The sequence below is a fragment of the Aricia agestis genome, chromosome 13, assembly GCF_905147365.1.
Source record: "Aricia agestis chromosome 13, ilAriAges1.1, whole genome shotgun sequence".
Lineage (NCBI taxonomy): Eukaryota > Metazoa > Arthropoda > Insecta > Lepidoptera > Lycaenidae > Aricia > Aricia agestis.
In genome coordinates this window covers 410,430-432,244 of record NC_056418.1, presented here as the reverse complement: position 1 = coordinate 432,244, position 21,815 = coordinate 410,430, and the positions used below count along the sequence as shown (strand labels likewise).

The following is a 21,815-nucleotide window of genomic DNA, read 5'->3' as shown; positions in this document are numbered from 1 at the left end:
ATCTCTCTCAACAACAACCGGGAGATTCCGGTTCCCAGTCCGGAAGGGGGGGGGTGGCCGGTTTGCGAATGAATCAACATAAAATGAGTTTATGATAACAAACTCGTAAAATCTATTTTCGTACCAAAATCATACCCACAGAGTACAGAGCGGTGTACCTACAGTTTCTGAAGACTTTTAGAGTATTTTACCTTCGAATTTATATGTACAGATAACAATAATAATTATTATTTTAATTAATGCGTAAGCCACAAGCGGAAGGTTTCTATCGGAGAAAAAATAAATGTAAAGCTGCAGCGGTTCTCATAGTTTTTTGGTGGCGGAACCCAGAAGTGATTTTTTGATGACTACGAATTTTTGATGACATTTCTAAAAACAATTTATGTATCGCAGAGCCTTTGCGGAACCCTGGCCCAGGGGTCATCGGAGCAAACTTTGAGAATGTTGAAAGTTAGCTAGCTAGGTAGCTCTAGTATCTCGGGTACGCGCGTAAAACGCGCGAGTCGCTTACTCGCGCGTAAAACGCCTCATCTGGACAGGCCCTAATAACACTGAGACGCACGTCGATACCTCTGGCGGCTATTGGTGGTGGGTTCACTTCCCATACATTACTACCCGTCCTCCTTTGTCATTCCTTTTCTTCTATTAGAAATGTGTACCGTGCTGCTGATGATGAACGTTTGTCAACAGATAACGCTATCAGTGTTTATTGATATCCGTGTTATCTTAAACATGTTTAATCTATGTCAACTGTTCGAGTGGACTCGTCGAATCACTCTAAAATGACCTCTATTTCGACGACTTAAGGTTTAGATTCAGAATCCGAGTCCGCTCAGCTCTAGTCTCCAGCTGAGTGTTCCTGAAAGCCTTGACGGCACTTCAATATAATTATAACAGTCAACAGTACTTAGGTTTAGTGTATACTTCTGAGGTGTTACTGAAATGTTCATAGTAATAAACAGTAGGTTGTTATGCCAATGTTTAAATTTTTAAATAAGAAAGTGTGTCTGTTGCCTGTTCGCGCTATAATTTTGATGGTTCTAGCACGGTAACAGAACAATAGACAGACAGAACCAACTGTCTATTCTGAATTCTGATATTAGAGTCTTTTTTGCGCCTAGGGATTGCAATCCGGCGTCATTTTCATTTTTTTAAATGTGTCAATCAAATTGCGCCCCGAAAAAGAAATACTGTACTTATACATATAGTTATTTTGATCCCTCAAAAGCTACGGTTTCCACGCGATAAACGATTTTCAGCGAACCAAAAAAAAAAAAAAGAAAAAATTAAAACTGTTTTTAAACAAAATTAAACTGTATAGTGGTTTCTCGATGCCATATTATCTGGAGCTATAGGCTATAGCCGGAGCCGAAAAAGAAGGACATAATTATTATGTTAATTATTTGTATCCCGGAAAGATATAAGTACGGTTCTCACGCGATAAGCGTTTTTTCATACGTGGGAGAGCCATGCCTCGGCACGAATGGGCAGGCTCGACCGGAGAAATACCACGTTCTCACAGAAAACCGGCGTGAAACAGCGCTTGCGCTGTTTCACGCCGAGTGAGTAAGTTTAGCGGAGGCCCAATTCCCTTCCTTATCCTCCCCTATCCCCTTTCCTTCCCATCCCTGCCCTCCCCTATTACCCTATTCCCTCTTAAAAGGCCGGCAACGCACCTGCAGCTCTTCTGATGCTGCGAGTGTCCATGGGCGACGGAAGTTGCTTTCCATCAGGTGACCCGTTTGCTCGTTTGCCCCCTTATTTCATAAAAAAAAGCGATTTTCAGAAAAAAAAAGTAACAACAATTACAGTTTGGACACAGTGGTTTATGGATTTGCTATATCTAACTTACATTAATTTCTTAGGTATATAGGCCTATGGTCTCAACCGTCTCAACCAGTCACTAGGCAACCTTCAATATGGTAAAACATACAGGTGCATAGCTAATGAAACAATAGAGACCTATTTACATAAATACTATGTAATGTACAGTAGACAAACTCAGTTTGCGATGTGGACTTCACTACATTATAATATACTTACCTAGTATTTAGTAACTATAAAACAATGTCGCTTCCCGATGTCTGTCCCTATTATAAATGCGAAAATTATAAATCCATGCTAATAAATTATAACTGCGAAAGTGTGTCTGTCTGTCTGTCTGTTACCACTTCACGCCCAAACCGCTGAACCGATTTTAGTGAAATTTGATATGGAGATACTTCTAGTCCCAGTATAGGATATAGGATACTTTTTATCCCGGAAAAACGTACGGTTCTCGCGTAATAAACGAATTTTGGCGACAAGGTAATCATAATCATAATTTTATTTGCTAGAATATGGTAACAAATTGATCTTAACATTAAATATTAGAGAACACATATTCTGCTAAAAGCATGCAAATTTTTATATCTTAAGTGCTAATTAGTTACAAAATTTATCAAAACAATAAAATTTTAAAATAAGTATCACAACTCTATCAGTCAAATCCATTAAATAAAAAATACATACTATTAAAACAATAAAATTTAAAAGTAAGTCAATAAATAATATCACAAATCTATCAGTCAAATCCATTAAAATAAAAAAAATAAAAATACGTACTATCAAAACAATAAAATTATTAATAAGTTAATAATTATATTATTATCACAAATCTATAAATCCAATTCATTAAAATTCTAAAGTACATTATAGAGGTCATCAAATAAAAAATCATTAATAGAGTAATAGCATTTGGTAAGTAACAATTTTTTCAAATTCTTTTTAAAGATATTTACATTAGTGTCACTAATACTCTTGGGAATTTTACTGTAAATTTTCGGGCCCATGCAGAAAACACTCTTTGCCATTATCTCTTTTCTACAGGTATGTACACATAGTTTGTCACCGTGTCGTCTATTTCTTACTACATTATTTGACAGTCGTGGGTAGAGGTGCAAATTACGTTTTACAAATAATGCAACCTCAAGTATATACAAAGATGGAAATGTGAGAAGTTGGTATTGTTTAAAAATTGGTTGACAGCTATCAGTACTTTTTAATTGAAACATCGCTCTTATGCAACGTTTTTGCATCTTAAATATAAATTCCTTATCTGCGGCATTTCCCCAAAAAATTATGCCGTACCTCATAACTGACTCGACTAAACCATGATAAGCAGTAATAAGTGTTTTAACGTTGACTGATAAGGATAGCTTACCTAGCGCATATGCAAAACTACTTATTTTTTTACCTAGTTCTTGTATATGTTTCTTCCAATTTAATTGCTTGTCTATTTCTAGACCTAAAAATCGTGTTGTATCTACTTCTTCTATTTTGTTATTATTATAATGTAGATTAATATTTAATGAATTTGAATTTCTTTGACTAAAATGTACTATTTTTGTTTTATTTAAATTAATTATTAAATTATTTCTATTTAACCATTCAATTAAAGAGCGTAATGAGTTATTAATATCACTTTCATACAAAATAATGTCTTTGCAGTTTACTGTAATTGTACTATCATCTACAAATAAACTTGTGGGTTGGTTAACCGCTTTTGGTAAGTCATGGTACAAAAATGATACATCAATGTACAACCCGACAAAATTACGTGGGTCTGTCATCTGTCTAGGAATCAATTTCTTTCACAGTACCTACATACTACTTCTTGGTTCCACGCTTCGTCGCTCAAATCCACTTATGCTAATAAATTAAACATAATTTTACTTGTTTCTCGTAACCGGCCATTGTTCGAGATAACCACGGAATCGAAATATATTAGCAAAAAAATTAGCGCACTTTTTGCAAACTCTCTGGAGTGGAGCGAGCATACTTTTTTCATGAGAAGCACAGTTCTTAGAATATTTATTTGATAGCCTCTTTATTTAGACATACCAAATTTGTTACATTACAAGTTACAAAGTATTAAATTGTTAAAAATTTAGTCTAAATGCCTTGTGGCAAAGGCCTCCTCCAGTCTTTTCCATTCATTTACGTCTAATGCTGCTCTTTGGCAGGTCTTTCCCGCTGCTTGCCGAAAAACATCTGACCAGCATTTTAGTTTTCTGCTTCTTTTTCTTTTATTGCCTCTTGGGTAGCAGTGAGTTACTGTTTTGCTCCACTTGTCTTTGCCTCGTATAAGTTGTCCGGCCCATCTCCATTTTTAACCGACTTCCAAAAACGAGGAGGTTATACGTTCGGCTGTGGATATGTTTTTTTTTATATATGTTCAACGATTACTCCACCGTTTGTGAACGGATTTTCAAAATTTTTGTTTTGTTATATTAGGTTTCACTCCAATTTGGTCCCATTTTCACAAAAGTGGTGACCTGATGATGGGATCCATGAGTAATCGAGGGAACTCCTCAAAATTCAAATGGAAACATATGTTTTTTTTTGGTTTCACATGAAGTATTTCAGGCATGTGTTACCAAAAAGCAAGATTTTGCAATTAGATAATATACCATGGTTCCGAAGGTGCTAAGAGTACTCCGGATTCCTTATAAGTACAAATTTGCAGCTTTCGGAGTTGGTTTAAGAACTGAAAGCATATGCAAGTTAAATTCATCATCATCATCACTACCACCAGTCACCAGACCATGAATTATCTAATTATTGGTGCTTTTAATCGTCTTTAAGATCGAAACCCTAATTTGTCGAACGATTTAAAAAATTATAATGTTAATTCAATGTAAATGATTCGACCTTGGTGTTTAGGTTACCAAGTTATCAATATGATCATGAGATCTTTGAGGTATGCTGATCTCCTAAAAATTTATACGGACGATTATAGTTATATTTGAGCATAATATTATATTATGTTGAGCTGATGAGTTTTCATTAGTGTAATGATAGAAAAAAGTCACTGAACAGAACTTTAGATCCTTTAAAGACAGGCGTATGAACATTAATTTTATCATTGCTTGATTAACGCCAAGCATGTTATACAGTGGTATATGCTTGGAGTTGCTTAAGCAATTCTGAAGTGGTAGTGATCTCAGACAATGTGTATCTTGGATCCAAAGTCACTAAGCATAACACATTAGTCTGTACAGGAAATGACTAAAAAGAGTGAAATTATTATTTTAATTTTTTGTTAAAAATAATAGCTTGTTAGTCTGCGCTTTGATATCTTTTAACTTTGTTTTATCTCTTATCGTAGAGCATCTTATTTTATCTAATAGTTTAATGTTTAGCACGCTCCTTCCCATGGATCTTTAGCAAGTTTCTAGCTTTTCTGTCAGTTTTTTTGTGAGGCTCCAGGTTTGGCAGCCGTATGATAAGACTGGCAGGACACATGCATTGTAGAGTTTAGATTTAAGTGAGAGTTCGTAATCTTTACGTCATCATACCGAATTTCATCAAAATTGGTTCAGCGGTCTAAGCGTATACAGTTAATAGATGGACAGACAGACAGTGGTATTCATAATATTAGTATGTATTGCAATCTACCCAGACAGTAGGGGAAAACGTTGCCTACTAGATACAAGCCGTCAAGGTGAACGTCCGAATTAGCATGATACAAACATTACTAGCAACGAACATAGCGATGTTATTGTACTAAACGCATTTCAACCTTCTGGAATGTTAAAATTTAAAATGCAATGAAGGCATAATCAGTGCCGGTTTTAGCACTACGAGCGACCTCTCTTCGGCGCCCAGGGTGCTGGAAGGGCTAAAAAACATAGCTTTTTTAGCTTTCTGTCTGCCATCGGCGACCCTTTTTATCCGGCGCCCTAGGCGGTCGCCTAGCATCGCCCGTCCCTAACGCCGCTACTGGGTATAAAGTGCTAAGAAAATGGCTCAAGAGCAGAAGCGTATCGCGCCTAAGCAGGTCCCGGCTTTAAAAAATTGGTTGGGGACCCTTAGGAAGGTTTGCCTTTTTTTTAATTAAACTCTTGGGCTCTACGTAAGCTAGATGGCCTACCATCTAGCTACACAACTTTATCGCGAGTTGCGACGTTATTCACTTATTATCAGAAACCGTACATTTTTCCGGAATAAAAAAATTGCTTCGTTTCTTTTTCGGGCCTTCTCAATCTCAATTTCTAATTTTAACAAAATTTGTATATATAGCGGTTAGAGCGTTTTTTGCATTATGTTGCTTCTTGTATTGTAAATTTTAAAGTACCTAAGTAATATGTATTGTTCTGCTATTTGATATTTAAACAGCTGTATCGAGAGGTCACGGTGCGCGGCGTGAACTCTGTCTATCGGTGTACGATTTCGCGTCTGCAAATCGCGAAATTGGCGATACCAAATCGATTAAAATAACTTGTTCTAGAATATTTTCCTCCTGGCTCCTATTATAACGTTTTAGTTATTTTTTTATCCTTGCGTTACGTCGACGTGAGCATAAAGGATTTACGGCGTAAAATATAGAATGGTTTCTCATAAAAAAAATCTATAAGGTATAGTGATAATTTACTTTAGGTTGTGTCCCTTACATAGAGATCACTGTGAAAGTAATCTAAATTAATATGGGTTTGGGCAAGCGCCCAAGCGTCATGAATTTTTCCATGCATAAGCACAGAAATCAGTATACATAATATATTAGTTCACATAAGTTAAAAAAAAGTTATTCTGTCAGCGCTGCTACTTTCACAGTGGACCCATACATACCCTTTACTTAGTTTTGTTACACCCTGTATATTCTCATCTGAATGTAACGACTTACCAGTGAGCGTGCACATCCTGCGGCAGTTGATGTCCTGCATGACCTGCCGCATCAGCCCGCCCAGCGCCTTCGCGTCGCCCGACAGCGACTGCCGCGACAGCCACTCTGTCTCCAGCTCCATCGACAGCTGCCGAGAGGATACATGTTAGCAGACGATGGACACAAACCCAGTGGCGGCCCGGAAGTGGCGAACAGGGCAATCGGGCCTCGCTCTTGCAGGGGCCTCGCAAGGTTTTTTTTTTCGTAAGACAAAAGCCCTCGCAAAGACCTACTAAATGTCGCCCAGGGCCTCGCAATGGGTAAGGCCGCCACTGCACGCCACGCCACTTCTCTAAGAGATATCCACATGACTATTACATGTGGATATCTCTTAGAGAAGTATCAGCTAGGGCTGCTGCTTTTGCGAGAAAACCGAGACAGTTTAGAGTGCCTTTTGACCACGCTCGATAAAGGACCTCTAAGACTGCATTTCCACCAGATATGTATTGCAACTTGTGAGGAATGTGTTTTTACTTTTTAGGATCCAATAGCATCGCCGCGCTGAGCGATGTCATGGCAAGCTCACGTCAATGAAGCGATTCTATTGGTTCCCAAAAACACATTCCTCGAACCCCGTTGATGGATTTCTCAGGATCCTGTTTATGAACCCCAAAGAATCCTTAGTTTTTGGATAACATTATCATGAGTAAATGCGAGAAGTGCCAGCGCCGCGTGAAGCACTGCAGAGGCGTGAGTGTTAGAAATCTGTCAAAAGGCACTTAACAAGCTAACAGTTTTAGCTCTTAATTTGGCCACATGTCGAGCCTTATAGAGCTGTACATGGCTGTACTGCGGCGGTTTGCGCCAAATATTAAACACTTGGTACATAACTTTTCATAAACATTTTGTATTCATGCACTACATGCAGAAAATTTGCTGGAATTTTGAACTCACCAGGTATTCTGTGAGCTTCTTAACGAGTGGTTCCAGATGCACAGTCCTCGCCCAGGCGTCGCACACAAAGCAAAGGTTGAAGTAGTACGCATTACGAGCATATTTCTTGTTATCTATCCTGACTGGGAAGCCAAGAATTTTTGATCCGAGGAGAGTTCTGAAAAACATTAACTTCTTAATTTTTGTGGAATTTTAAGCACAAAATTAATAAAAAGATTCAATATAATGTCTGTCTGTATACACAGTGGATCTTTTATTTGGCAAGTGGGTAGGTTTACATGAGCTTTTCTACATACTAGTATAATTAATTATATAAAGAGAACAGGTTTGTTTGTATTGAACAGGTGCACTGGAACTACTGGAGCAATTTTAAATAAAAAATTGGTGCAGAATGCTTATAATATTGATGGTGCAGATGCTTAACTGGAACTTTGTAAACAAGTTCAATCTAATAGAAATAAACAAAGCCTTCATACCATAGTACATCTTAGATGTTTGAATGCTCTACTATAATTGAACAGTTTTAATCTTGGAATTAAATTAAGGAAACGAAGGAGGCACGGGACAGCTAGAAGTAGATAAGGAGAAAACTTACACAGTCAAAGTGCATCTCTGTAACTGCACCTTGGGTATGATATAATGACTGACGGTGTCGAAGATATCTTTGGATATATAGTTCTCTGGTACTTGACACGTTATCCGCGGCCCGGCGGTCGGATGAAACTCACATAAAAATATACAACGAATCGGTCCTTCCTGTCCACATCCCTCGTAATATTTAGAATTTATATCCATTGTTGTATCGGTTATCCACTTAGCATACTTAACAGTTAACACCTATTCACGAACCACAAGACGACATGAATCACGAACGCCCGGCCCAATTTGTTCCACAAGTTGTGGAGTTATCGTACGGAGTGATATTTCCTGGTTATGATACAAGCATCTCCAGCAAAAAGTTATTTTGCACTGAAAGCTGGTTTTTGTGTTTTAATTTTGAGGTGAACTTTTGACAGCTGACAAATGGATACATCGTACAGTCAACTGTCACCACAGTCCACAGATTAAGGTATAGTAGAGCTGTCACCGTGCTATCACTCTCATTTGACGGTTGACCAGAGTGCAAAATTTGTTGACAGTGCATTTTTTAAAGTTTACAGTGAAGTAAGAGGCAAAAGGTACAAATAGAGTACAGCAAAATTATGCCATAATTTAATATTCTGTACGTTTATATGTATAATAAAATTGTTGGGCCTATTACTGGATGAAAATGAAATACTAAAAAGAAGTAGGTACGCCGTACGACATCTTTTCGTTTTATTCCTTCCAAGTTGTTTATTATTCATTCATTCCAAATTCATTCCCAAAATATTTTACGTTTTCCTAACCATTTATATCCATTATCCAGGATGTAAATGAAAAAAAAACTTCTGTCACTAATCACTATCAGCTGTTCGCAGTTTTGTAAACAATGCCTGAAATTTCAATTTGTAAATGATTTTACTTTTTGAAGTATTTTAATTAATGATTACGTTTTGTATGATAATAAATAGTTATTTTGAAATGGAGAGACAGACATTTAAAGTATTAATTGCTGCTACTGGAAGTGTGGCAGCAATGAAAGTGCCTCTGCTGGTTGATAGCCTAAAAAAATTAAATGAAAACAATTTGGATTATTGCATTGAGGTGAATGCGTTGTTTACTTAAGTATAAGCATAATTCTGTAATTTATTCGTGTACCTAAATGTCTGAGCATTGTGAAATATGTTTTTATGGTTTTAATATTTTATAGTAGCCCCAGGTAATGGTCACAGAGCATGCTAAACATTTCATAGAGGATTTTGACAAACTGCACGCACACGAAGACAGCACAGAATGGTCGGCCTGGCAGAAGCGTGGTGATCCAGTTGTTCACATTGAGCTGGGGAAGTGGGCCGATTTGTTGGTGATCGCGCCTCTAGATGCTAATACTTTGGCTAAAATTTCTCAAGTAAGATAATATGTAAGATTCATAGACTATGGTGCAAATCCTTTGAAAACAATAATTGCGCATTATACTAAGGGAATATTCATAATAAACTAATTATGGACAAGAATGGCTCTCTATGAGAGTGACATGGTATTTTTGTACCTCTCTATAAAAAATAAAGAAAAAAAAAGAACTTATTATGGACAATAAGTTACTATTCCTTAGGCCCTATTAATATTATTATCATACTGTTTTTCTCTGATTTACACTTTATCTTGCTTCTATTCATATCTTTTATAATATTACTTAGAAAAAAGATTTTTTACCTCTTTACAGTGCCACTGAATACGCCTAGCGTGCTACGTAATTTCAACTTGCAGTGCGGAGAGTACATTTAGCATAGTTTGCGTTTTTTATAGGGCGAAATCGTTGGGAACTACTAGACAATAGTGGTGGCATTGAATGTGTTAAACTTTATGTCTTTTTTTACGTCCGTGTGTCAAATAATATTGTTCTACAGGAGGTTGCTATGATAAATAATAATTTTTTTCAGGGTATCTGTGACAATTTAGTGACAAGCACAGTCAGAGCTTGGGATCTGAAGAAACCGCTGTTATTCTGTCCAGCAATGAACACTCGCATGTGGGAGCACCCGATAACATCACAACAAATTGCTGCACTCAAAGAGTGGGGGTACGAGGAAATAGCACCAATAAGTAAAACACTGATGTGCGGCGACACCGGCGTAGGGGCGATGGCAGAGGTCTCAACTATCGTAGGCAAGATAAAAGCTAAAGCAGATAAAAAATTCCATCCATAATATTTTTTGGACAGTAAATTGAACATGTTAGAAATATTTATATATTGTTTTAGCCAAATATGTTTTCATGTTGGATATAATATTTTTATTGAATTTGTGAAATGAGTAATATCAGTTGACATAGGATACCTAGGAACTGGGAGTAAGCCTTAGGACTTACGGCCATTCCCAATATTTGATCTATCTCTGGTTTTGCCCTACTAGAGATAGGAATAGCTCACAATTGACATAAAATATATGTCTCTAATGTGAGCTATTCCTATCTCTAGTAGGGCAAAACCAGAGATAGATCAAATATTGGGAACGGCCGTTAGGCAATAATGTTTAAATTTTTGGAGCTAAAACTGGCTTAAAGGAAATAACTTTTGTATTAGTATGTTTATTGCATCACTGAATACTGTTAAATACTAGCAATACATGCAATTAACTGACTTCTCTCATAGACCATAACTACAAAATATGTTTATAAGCGTATACATATGACGACACTTGGATATTCATGGTAACAGGCGAAAGCACATTTTTAAATTAAAGAACCACTTTCATCATTAATTGTGCGTTTGGTCCTTGTTTATTTTCTAATTCCCTCAGTTGCAATGTGTTAGGTTTGTGAAGAGTCCAAGTTCCATCATATCTATATCTGAAGTAAAATGTTTAAGAACTCGATATGAAATTATTTAACTTGATAATATTTTTCCAATGTCTACATTGTTACAAAACCCTGTTTAAATAAAAGATTACAAGACTAAGTCCCTCAATCAAGAATTTATCAAACGTGCAGGAAGCACCTAAACACTTATTTAATATTTGTACCTAGCACATGTTTGTAAAACTTAAGATTATTTAGAATTATCGTGAACAGTCAATGTCGCTAGCAATAACATGAGAAGAAGGAAAACTATAAATTATGTCATGACATTTGTATATTTAAGGTACAATATATTAAATACTTTAACCTACTTTAACATAACGTAAAGAATATATTATTTTACTCAGTTACATATCAGCGAAAAATATGCCAAATAATAATATTAAACATACTGAGATATGATTGCATGATGGGTCGGAGATACATTAAAATATAATATTTACATCGGCTGAAAAGCATGAACAAAATATTTACAAATAAACAAATATCTTAAAGCATCTACAAACAAAAACAATGATTATTCAAATCAGATCTTATACAATTTTATTATTATAACTGTATACTCTTAATTTAATAAAATGAAAAGCCTAAAACTTATGGTTTTGTATAATCAGGCACATACTGTTAAAATAATGCGAAGGTCATTTAAAAAATTAAGTTGGAATGATATATTCGGTTATTTGGATACTTAACTATAGGCGTAAAGACGGAATCTAGTTCTAGTAAATCTAATCAAACAGCAATATTACGCCCGCGTTAATGTTGCCAGCTTAAAAATATGAAAATTCATATTATTATTATTATATCACAATTGATGTTACAAAAATGTTTTAAATGCACAAAATATTTGTCCTATATGTTCGAGAAAAAGAGTAAGTTATTAACAAAATGGTAATGACGTGTATGATTTAATATTCTAACGATTTAAAAAGCTTATTTCAAATCAGACCCAGTTTTAATCAGTTTCGTACAAAAACTCTAGCAAGCTACGTGTTATAAACGTGTAAAAGTTCGTTAAAAAGTGAGTGAAAATTGTGCGGACGTAGGAGGCCTTCGAACAACAAGGTAGTTTTTTTGTAAATCGGTAAAGCGTGTATAAAGTTTATCAAATTCGGGTTGGCGGAGTGAACGGTGGGCGTATCAAACTTTGTATCGCACGTATCAAAATAGCACAATCTTTGTATAAAACCTTCGCTGGGTTAAATTAACATCACAGTATATTGTAAATGCACACTTTGCTTACGGGGTCGTTACTTTGTCCACCTCGTCTACGGTCGCGCCGCTGGTGTCGCCAGATTAAAAATGTTTGGTCCTGAACGCTTTGAGCGGCGTGTTTTTTTCGAGTAGGCATAGACAGAGACGAGCCGCGCGGCGAACTACAACTATTAGGCACATCAGACGACGGTTTCGTTCTGCTTATCGAACATGGCCCGCGTGTACTTGGAGATCACCTCGTACGTGGACTTGATGAGCTCGCAGCGCTCCTCAACCTCGCAGTCTGCGGGCGCGACCCTGTGGGCGCGCGGCCGGCGGGCGAGCTCGGCGGGCGGCCGGTCGATGTCGTCCTCGATGTTGTAGACGGCGATCGGCTTCCGGGGCACCATCTCGAGGTCCTTGCGGCGCTTCCTGCCGGTGTTGGTGGCGTAGAAGCCGCACCCCGCGTCTATGGCCAGGACGGCGCCCCGCACGGAGAAGTCCAGCGGCTCGCTGGAGTCCGGCTCGTATCATACGTCCAGCTCCTCGAGGCCCTTGGAGAGGCGGTGCGAGTTGATGCGGCGGCGGTGGGAGCGGCGCACGGCGTCGGCGCGGCGGTAGGGCTCGCTGCGCAGCCCGTGCAGGATGTCCTCCAGGGCGCCGTTGTACACCTCGTCCTGGTGCAGCAGCTTCTTCTCGCCCACGCCCGCGGACTTCGTCTTCAGTTCGTTGATCACAGCTTCCTAACGAGGAGAATCGCACTATGAATACGCAGTTTCAGGATCGACAGATATATTAGCACAGGGAGTGATTTAGAACACGTTCTATAAACTAGTCGATTAGCAGATACAGAATATGACTAAAAGTTAGTGAAAAATATATAAAAGTATTCTGTATTGTGATTTGCGGACATTTTAATATTATTAAAGAACAAGTAATGGAAAATATATTAAGTATAAAAACTATACATGCAACATGCTGAAAGCTACTTACATTCTAAAATAATTAAACACAGTTACCTCGTACACAAGAGTGACTAAACGCAAACTACTATAAGTACTAACTACTAGTACATAATTTTATACAGGGTGTAACAAAAATAAGTGATAATACTTTAGGGTGTGTACGTTTTCCTTGTAGAGAGCTCACTGTGAAAGTAGCAGCGCTGAAAGACCAAAATTTTTCTTCACTTTTGTATGGGGAAACTCGTGACGCTCGGACCCTTGCCCATACAAAAGTGAAAAAACTTTTTCATCTTTCAGAACTACTACTTTCACAGTGAACTCTCTACAAGGAACACGTACACACCCTAAAGTATTATCACTTATTTTTGTTACACAAAGATTTGAAAGTTGATGACTATTACTACAATAAGGCATATTGTGTACATGTACAGATTATGAGCGTCGCAAAGCTAACAGTTGCAGACCAAGTGATTGTGTACTAGATGTTCCGCGCGGCTTCGCCCGCGTAAATTAGATATTTCACAGAAAAATTAGTACACAAAAAAGCCTATAATAATCCTTCACGTGGTCTCCTTCTTATCTCACCCAAATAACAGAAAAAAATTCCCCCATTTTTTTTACATTTTCCTCTATTTCTTCGCTCCTATTAGTCTTAGGGCTTGTTTCACCACTTTCTGATAAAGTGCCTAATAGGCTATTCACAGCTTTTTTGACAGATTCTCCATACTTCATCTGTCAAGATATGTAGCCTTATCAGAAAGTGGTGAAACAGGCCCTTAGCGTGATAAAATAAAGCTTATAGCCTTCCTCGATAAATGGGCTATCTAACACTGAGAGAATTTTTAAATCGGACCAGTAGTTCCTGAGATTAGCGCGTTCAAACAAACAAACAAAACAAACTCTTCCGCTTCATAAAATTAGTTTAGATAATTTATACACCAACCAGGCGCGGTCGCAGCCTGAAGTTTTGGAGGGGATAGCAAATCATAGCATGAAAGCAAAATATAGTTGTCAGTATAGCGAGTGTTATAATTAGAGACCGGATTATATGCAACATAAAAAACATGTTATATGCATGAAAAATGCTTGAAATATGCACGAAAATTGGCAGAATATTCAAAATTATATGACAATATGCAAATTCAAAATTTGCATACAATTATAAATTATTTTTTGATAGGCGATAATAGATCGTACAGTAACATTATAATATGACATTAAAAATATTTAAATTTTTTGTAAAGGGAAGCAATCAAATATTTTTCTAAATTTTCAGTAGATTGTGCCTACGATCATTTATTTAGAATATTTTTGTAAATAGGAAAGGTTGGCTTCACATTTACTGAGGAAACTAAGCAGTATTTGAACTTGGGTGCTATGTTAGCACTTACAGTTTCTGGCATAAGTTCTGTCGTTTAATTTGTAGTTAGCGAGCGCGACTTCTCTCTCTCTCTCTCTTTCATTTTATTATCGTAACTGTCAAAACAAAAGATGCGCACGGCTACAGACTGCATTCGAAATGCAGTAAAAATGTCACAACTATTACTCGATAGCCCTTATGTTTTGTAATTGTTATTGTTATTTTTGGTCACATTTCGGAACGCAGCATTAGCGGAAAATATTGTAAATGTACCGATAATATGCATCATAACTAGATCTTAGGTAAAATATACTATTACGGCTGAGAATGGCTAAAATATGCAAATAAATATGCAAGTATGCAAATGCATATAATCCGGTCTCTAGTAATATATAATATTATGCTGTTGCCTATTTCTAGTCACAAATAGAAAGTATTTAGTTCACACAACCATTAGGTAACAAACATGTCCTGCTTAGTCCATGCAGCAGCATTAGGGAATAGACAAGTTTTATAATTTTTTAATATTTTTACGGTCGAAGAGTTCGAAAGAGAAAAATAATAAGTCATTGAGTAATTTGAGAGTTTATACAGTTATAAGTTAGGTATAACTTCTATTTTTCTTTTACCAGCGATGCGTAACAAACCAAGACAGTTACTAAACATCAATTTTGCACAGTGAAAGCAAATCAAGCTTACTAAACTATGCATAATAAATAATAATATATAAGTACATGAGCCTTTAAAATATACAAAATTTAAATCTGTACTTAATAGTAATTTGTATTTAAATAATGTTTTAAGCCGTTTGTTAATTAAAATAATGCACACATATAAAAAACAAAAAGTATACAATTTAAAACAGTTTTCATTTGAACTAAGTACTGAATTCACTGAATTATTATATAATCTACATCTTGTCTTCTGTCTAAACTCTTGCCACTTGTCAGCAATCAGACTGAATGCAATAGTACTCCTAGCCCATATTTTTTTAACGGGGCGTGATATGACGCATGCGTGTTGCGTGAGGGTTTTAGGAAGCCTCTTTAGTCTATGACTCAACAATGTTTGCTGCATGCGTGTTCCCACATTAGTGACTCGGATTGTGCAGTAATGCGGATATTCTTGTGTTTTGTGGGTTGTAATATTTTTTTTTATTACAGAGAGTTACACAAAATAAGTATATTATCTGTTTGACAGTTACTTTGAGAGAAAATGTTGCCATGTATTTTTTAAAGAAGAAGAAATAAGATTCAAATCGTTGAATGTGTATGACGTATGTCCTTAGTTTAATTTTATTACATTAAAAAACATAGTAATTATTGTTATTTACAAATAGGGTACAACTCTGCACTGTAAAGCTCCAATTTTTCGAGCAATACTTGAGCAGCAATTTCGCGTGTCACAATGTCTTCAAAATGAAGCACAAAACCCACAAAACACAGAAGTCCACCGCAACAAAACCCACGTTAGTGACCACGCAAACGCCCCGACTTACTGCGAGCTCAGTCTAGACTGTGTCTCAGCTGCGACAGGCGCTGCTGGAGCAGGCCCGCGCTCACTGTCGCGTAGTTAAACCTCTGCACACACAACATTACCGACACCCGCTGACAACACTGTTCGCTAGCTAGTTTCACGGCTAAAGGACTCGTATCCGTGGACCGTGGTCATGAATAAATAAAATAAAAAACTAGTATCCAATTCAAACTTTAATGTATAAAAGTTAATGTCTTGTGCAGGCGTTTGCAAGGTGTAAGTTAATTTAAAAAATATATCTAGCAAGAAATTAAAAAAAGTGTGTCGATTTTCAAAAACTAAGCGATATTTTTGGTTGGCATACAGTCAGTCATGACTGTTATTTGCAGCTATTAAATACAGAAAATACTTCATGTAAAAAGCTTGTTTCAAAACCAGTGTTGCCAGCATACGTCCTCGTAAACCAACACCAAAAAAGTTGAAATCAAAATAAATATCACTACGCATGACAAAATGTAAATGAAATATTAAATTGCAAAATTAGTTATATTATTGTGAGAATTAATGAAAAAATTTACTTTAGAATAAAATAAAATTACATAAGAAAAAGTTAATACTCAAGCACATTGGCCCATTTCTACTTGTCTCTGTCACTCGCGCACTAATATATTTAAATTATTGCTAGTAAAAGGAGACGACTAGTATTGAGTCAATGTCAAAAAGAATTTCTACGTGCTCCACGACCAGACTATACAGACGATACGTTATAACTTATCAAAATATTGTCATTGGCGCACTCCTTTCCTCCTATGCAATTTTAGTCTCTAAACACAATACAAAACTACGCATACAATACGCAAACATTATGAGAGCAATACGCCATCAAGCTATATCTATACATATATACAATGCAAAAGAGGCGTAAACTGACAATGAACATCACGAACTAATAACAATAATAACTATTTTAATGTGATCTTTGAAAAATATAAAAATAAATTTGTGAATAACGAAACAAAACAAACGGGTAGGAACAAAGTTTAATTTAACGCCATCTATTGGCCACTTTCGGCACTTTGTACTATTATTACAAACGGCCGATAGGTGGCGCTAATTTAAGTCAATTATTAGGCCTCTAAACGTTGTAGCAAAATACGTGGTAACTGCAGTGTGAGTGAGAGTAAGGTCGGTATTGGCGTACCTGTTGTTTCTTCTGCGTGAGCTTGGCCTTGTTGGGGTCGACGTGGTCCGCCTGCAGCGCCGCCTGCTCCAGTCTTCGTCTTTGTTCGTTCTCCATATCCGCTTGCTGTAAGAAGTTAGAGGGGTTACACATAACGCAAAAAAATGAAACCTCATGCATTGGATACAAGAGCGATTTTTCAATGCGTTACAATCAAATTATTAAAAAAAAATACAAAGGCCTATTATTAGCAATAGTGCTTATTAAAATGGGGTTTATAACGTAATGTTATAAACATCATAATACCTTAAACGCCCTCGTGAACCGGACGAGCAGCGAGAAGAAAGCGTTCGCGTCGCAGCTGCGTGCCGCCTCGCCGAAATACTCCACGCACGCCGCGAACGAGTCCTGGATACAAATATTATAATAATTACTAATTACTATAACCAAAACATTTAAGTACATAATATCTATCATAAAATATCAATACACTGGCAAAAAGCTCATTAGAGCTCTACCTCATCAGGGCCAGTGCCGAATTTTAGATTTTGAATTCATGCATGCCATGCCGCGCTCCAGCTCGCACACGTCGCCCACCACGTTCTCTAGCGACACTGTAACTTGCGTGCTGCACGCGAGTGTACAATACCTGGGCGTGCTTGGTCTCGGCGCGCAGGCGGCGCAGCTTGTCCTGCGCGTTGTTGAGGAAGTCCCGCAGCACGTGCGCGCGCTCGCTCTCGCGCCGCGCCGCCTCCATGCCGCGCTCCAGCTCGCACACGTCGCCCACCACGTTCTCCAGCGATACTGCGGCGACACACCATAATGTTGTTAAAAAGTTATATATTGATCAGTCGCTCAATAGATGTCGCTTTTAGCAAAACATAGCCAGACCACATGACATGCATTGGGAAGCAAAGTAACGGTGCACACTGCACACATTACGGAATTGTATTTGATATAATACACTAAGGAGCCGCGGCAAGCGGTACTTCGGGACTTTGAGACGTGTTAGATACGTTTTAATAATGTAATGTAAACATCGTAAGCTTTTAGAGCCTGTCCACACGGCGCGTTGCGTCAGCCTTGCGTCGACAAGGACCCAACAAAAACACATAAAGATCCAAGGTGTTCACAGTTCACACGGCGCGCTGCGCCGTGACAGCAGCGCGCAACGCACACATGACGGACAGCAGCCCCCGAGACTAAGCGGGAAGCGGGTGTTGACGTCAAGACTGCGTCGTAATAACGCTGCGATGACGCAGCGCCCGTGTGGCCGGCCATGCGTCAAACGGCAGCGCTGCGGCGACGCAACGCTGACGCAACGCACGTGTGGACAACCTAAGTTTTTAAGCTGATCGATTAGGTGGCGTTATTAACAAAAATATGTCAACGCATTTCGAACGTAACAAAACCATACCTTGCGCCGCCTTGTCGATATACAGCAGCTCCGTGTCGAAGTTCATCAACTCCGGGAAGTTCTGCCTTATCGTCGCGACGATGTAGTGCAGCAGCGACACTCTCTTATCTGTGGATTTAGTGTCCATCAGCGTATCCAGCGACTGCAGCTTGAACCCGTACGCCGGCCCGCGTTTGCTGCTGTTCAGGTAGTTGCCGAACGCGAGGATAATCTCTAGAACGTTCCTGAGTTTCTGCGACGACTTCACCGAGGAGGAGCCCGATATGATGGCGTGTATCTGCGGCGTTATGAGGTGGATGTTGTCGTAGAAGTTGCCCATGTAGCTCATGATGGCGAGCTTCGCGGAGATGCGCTCGACCCTGGCGAGCTGCATGAGGAACTTGTCCTCCTCCGTCAGCTGGTTGACGTTCTTCTTCTCCGCCACGTACTCCTTGTACGCCTTCTGCTCGGCCTCCGTCGGCACCATTCGCTGGAGGATCTCGACGCTCTCCAGCGGCAGCTGTTTCAGGTCCAGGTTGTGGATCGCCGATATCACTTTGTCGACCGGGATGTCGAGTTTTCTTCTCGATATCGCTGGAAAAATAGGACAATTTCTAAAATTAAGTGCATACGTAGTTTGCATGGCTGTTGCGTACTGCGAGTGTACGTAGTTGCGTACAAGTTTATCATATTAAATCATTTTATTCTAAATTGATATCTTAATACTCTTTTTGTAAGTACACGCGACACCGACGTAGACTCGCAAGGTGTGTGCAAGTGTGCGTAGTACGCGATGCGGCAGTTCGAGCAGTCGCGGCGGTTTAAGCAGCGACACGCATCTGGCGTGCGAGTGTATTTAACATTTGACGCATTTGCGTGCAATCACTGACCTCCAATATTAGAGACTTATGATACCCTTTGAAATGACAGCTGTTTATTGTGTCTATTTGAAGCGGAATCAACATCCCAATACGGTAGAAGAGAACTAAATCTGACGTTATTTTGATGTTTGAAAGTCGCCATATTGGCGCTGTATGTATAATGGAGGTCAGTGCGTGCAATGCATACGTCTTCGAATGTAATATATTTACCTATATTCCTCAGCCTCGTGTGCTCGAGCAGCGACACGGTGTCGGGGCGGCGGAACCGCTTGCTGGGGAAGGAGGAGAGCGTGTCGTCGGCGGCGGCGAGCGCGGCGGCGACGGGCCCGCCCACTCGGAACTTCTCCTCGAAGTCGGCGAAGTTGATCCGCCGCCGCGGCCGCTCCTCGTCCAACTCGTTGAATATCGTACCTCGAACCTAGGAACATTATAGTAAATCATGCTTTGGCTTTCGCTTGCAAAACCAGACGCGAAGAACTTTTTATTCGTGTATTGACACGTCTGCCATGTAAGTTAGTAACTCTAAGTTTTTATTACTATGCCCGTAAACTTTATATAATCGTGATAGCATTATTTGTCGACCATGTAGCCTTACAGTTTAGTCGGACAAATAATATTCATAGTGATTACTTTAATACCATAGCAAGTTATCCCAAAGTAAATTATCTCATTTTTTATCTATACCTACTTAATATTATAATTGGGAAGAGTTTGTTTGTTTGTTTGAACGCGCTAATCTCAGGAACTACTGGTCCGATTTGAAAAATTCTTTTACTGTTGGATAGCCCATTTATCAAGGAAGGCTAAAGGCTATATTTTATCAGGCTAAGTATAATAGGAGCGAAGAAATAGAGGAAAATGTGAAAAAAACGGGGGGAAATTATTTGAAAGGGCTTATCTGAACTCGCTAATCTCAGGAACTACTGGTCCGATTTGAAAAATTCTTTCAATGTTAGATAGCCCATTGATCGAGGAAGGTTATAAGCTAAATTTTATCACGCTAAGACTAATAGGAGCGAAGAAATAGAGGAAAATGTGGAAAAACGGGGGAAATTATATGGAATTGCTTATTATCTTATGAACTACTGGAGCAATTTTTATGTTATTTGGCAAACATGAATTATAGACCACGTGAAGGGATATAGGCTATTTTTTGCTGCAAAATGTACGGTTGCGTGAAATTCCTAAATTACGCAAGCGAAGCCGCGCGGAACATCTATATATAATAAAATCGTAGGAGAGTCAATTCTGTATATTGAATATTTTTGTACAATAAATAATACTTGGGATGTGATCTACTATGCTAACGCGGACGAAGTCGCGGGCAACAGCTAGTTGATGTATATGCTCAATAAATAAATAAATCGTAAGCAAATTACCTGGTTCGGTTTCAGCGCTATCCAATTCAGCGTGGGCAGCTTGTATTTTGTATCTACTTTTCGTTTGATCGTCATCGCGTCCGTGTGCTGCGGGGGCGCCATCAGTCCCGGTGCGGGGGGTGCGGGCGGCGCGGGGGGCGCGGGCGGAGGGACGAGCGCCGGCGGAGGCGGCGGCGGGGGCGGGAGCGGCGCGGCGGGCGCGGGGGGCGGGGATGGCGGTCGCGGCGGGGGCGGAGCGACCGCGGGTGGCGGCGACACGTGCCCGTTGACGGTGCCGTTGGGCGTCGCGTTACCGTTGCACAGCGCGTGACTCGATATCGCGCCCACTGGAAATATAAGGGAATTATAAAAGAAAATACAGAAGTGGCAATTACATAAATAAGTGCGAAAATATTAGAAAGTTCCTACTAATGAAACGAAGTTACTAGGGCAAATCTTGTTACAAAAATAAGAAGTTTATCTTTAAAAAAGGCAATGACCCTCTACAATTATTCGCATCAATAAAAAACCAATCCACCGGGCTGTGTTCATGTATTATTCGCGGGTTTCTTAACGTGAATGCTGAATAGTCTATTTATAAGTATACTCACTGGACGCGCCCCTCGGCAGCGACTTGGTCAGCGACTCCAGTTCCTGAACCTTCGACTCGAGCATCGACTGTCTATTCCTGGAGTCCTGCTGGGCTCTTCTCAACGTTGACACCTTAAATAAATTATTATAGCTTTGGCAATTGGCAATAAAGTTTACACGAATGACGTGACGTCCTCGGCGGTAAAATAAACTAATATGCCGTGACGACAATTACTGCTTTAGTTTGCTGACCGCCACCCTTACCGCCACTGCGAGTCTGCGACTGACAAGCACCAGAACCACATCTTATCATGTCGATGTAGTTCTTGGTGATATTACATGGTCGTGAAACAGCCTTATGGTCGCACTCAAAGGCATA

General features: G+C 38.9%; 4 protein-coding genes across 6 annotated transcripts in view; 1 reads left to right on the top strand and 3 right to left on the bottom strand.

The window, feature by feature from the left end:
• Nucleotides 1-8,603, bottom strand: part of LOC121732884 (GATOR complex protein NPRL2-like) — a 38,522-nt gene extending 29,919 nt beyond the window's left edge. Inside the window, exons 1-3 of the mRNA XM_042122902.1 lie at nucleotides 8,193-8,603; nucleotides 7,598-7,754; nucleotides 6,665-6,791 (exon numbers count right to left, since the gene is read on the bottom strand). Coding sequence (XP_041978836.1) covers nucleotides 6,665-6,791; nucleotides 7,598-7,754; nucleotides 8,193-8,392 — 484 coding nt within the window. The 5' untranslated portion in view covers nucleotides 8,393-8,603. The remainder of the gene's footprint in view (nucleotides 1-6,664; nucleotides 6,792-7,597; nucleotides 7,755-8,192) is intronic.
• Nucleotides 8,604-9,060: 457 nt separating this feature from the next.
• On the top strand, nucleotides 9,061-10,534 carry LOC121732893 (phosphopantothenoylcysteine decarboxylase). 2 transcript variants are annotated; one of them, XM_042122916.1, is made up of 3 exons: nucleotides 9,061-9,283; nucleotides 9,393-9,587; nucleotides 10,120-10,534. In XM_042122916.1, exons 1-3 carry the CDS (start codon nucleotides 9,122-9,124, stop codon nucleotides 10,384-10,386), a joined length of 624 nt encoding a protein of 207 aa, XP_041978850.1. In that variant the 5' UTR covers nucleotides 9,061-9,121; the 3' UTR covers nucleotides 10,387-10,534. The 2 variants fall into 2 exon arrangements, with proteins under 2 accessions (XP_041978850.1, XP_041978851.1); XM_042122917.1 differs by having other exon boundaries at nucleotides 9,064-9,283; nucleotides 9,390-9,587.
• A 211-nt stretch (nucleotides 10,535-10,745) lies between these two features.
• On the bottom strand, nucleotides 10,746-12,759 carry LOC121733292 (the record flags this gene model as incomplete). The annotated part of the gene is made up of 1 exon (XM_042123508.1): nucleotides 10,746-12,759. A coding segment is annotated over one exon (330 nt), but the record flags the coding sequence as incomplete, so codon positions are not given.
• LOC121732871 (formin-like protein) overlaps nucleotides 12,722-21,815 on the bottom strand; it is a 66,266-nt gene continuing 57,172 nt past the window's right edge. Inside the window, exons 10-18 of one of the 2 annotated variants that reach the window (XM_042122871.1) lie at nucleotides 21,457-21,568; nucleotides 20,867-21,192; nucleotides 19,698-19,905; nucleotides 18,628-19,200; nucleotides 17,860-18,014; nucleotides 17,517-17,618; nucleotides 17,232-17,336; nucleotides 16,053-16,134; nucleotides 12,843-12,972 (exon numbers count right to left, since the gene is read on the bottom strand). In XM_042122871.1, coding sequence (XP_041978805.1) covers nucleotides 16,060-16,134; nucleotides 17,232-17,336; nucleotides 17,517-17,618; nucleotides 17,860-18,014; nucleotides 18,628-19,200; nucleotides 19,698-19,905; nucleotides 20,867-21,192; nucleotides 21,457-21,568 — 1,656 coding nt within the window. In that variant the 3' untranslated portion in view covers nucleotides 12,843-12,972; nucleotides 16,053-16,059. Of the gene's footprint in view, nucleotides 12,973-16,052; nucleotides 16,135-17,231; nucleotides 17,337-17,516; nucleotides 17,619-17,859; nucleotides 18,015-18,627; nucleotides 19,201-19,697; nucleotides 19,906-20,866; nucleotides 21,193-21,456; nucleotides 21,569-21,815 lie in introns of both variants that reach the window. The other variant, XM_042122870.1, reaches the window with a different exon arrangement.

Bases quoted from the DNA above. Each gene is read 5' to 3' on its own strand.
- LOC121732893 (XM_042122916.1), top strand. From the start codon at position 9,122: ATGATTACGTTTTGTATGATAATAAATAGTTATTTTGAAATGGAGAGA. The intron at 9,284-9,392 runs GTGAATGCGTTG...ATTTTATAGTAG, and splicing joins ATTTGGATTATTGCATTGAG to CCCCAGGTAATGGTCACAGA. The intron at 9,588-10,119 runs GTAAGATAATAT...AATTTTTTTCAG, and splicing joins CTTTGGCTAAAATTTCTCAA to GGTATCTGTGACAATTTAGT.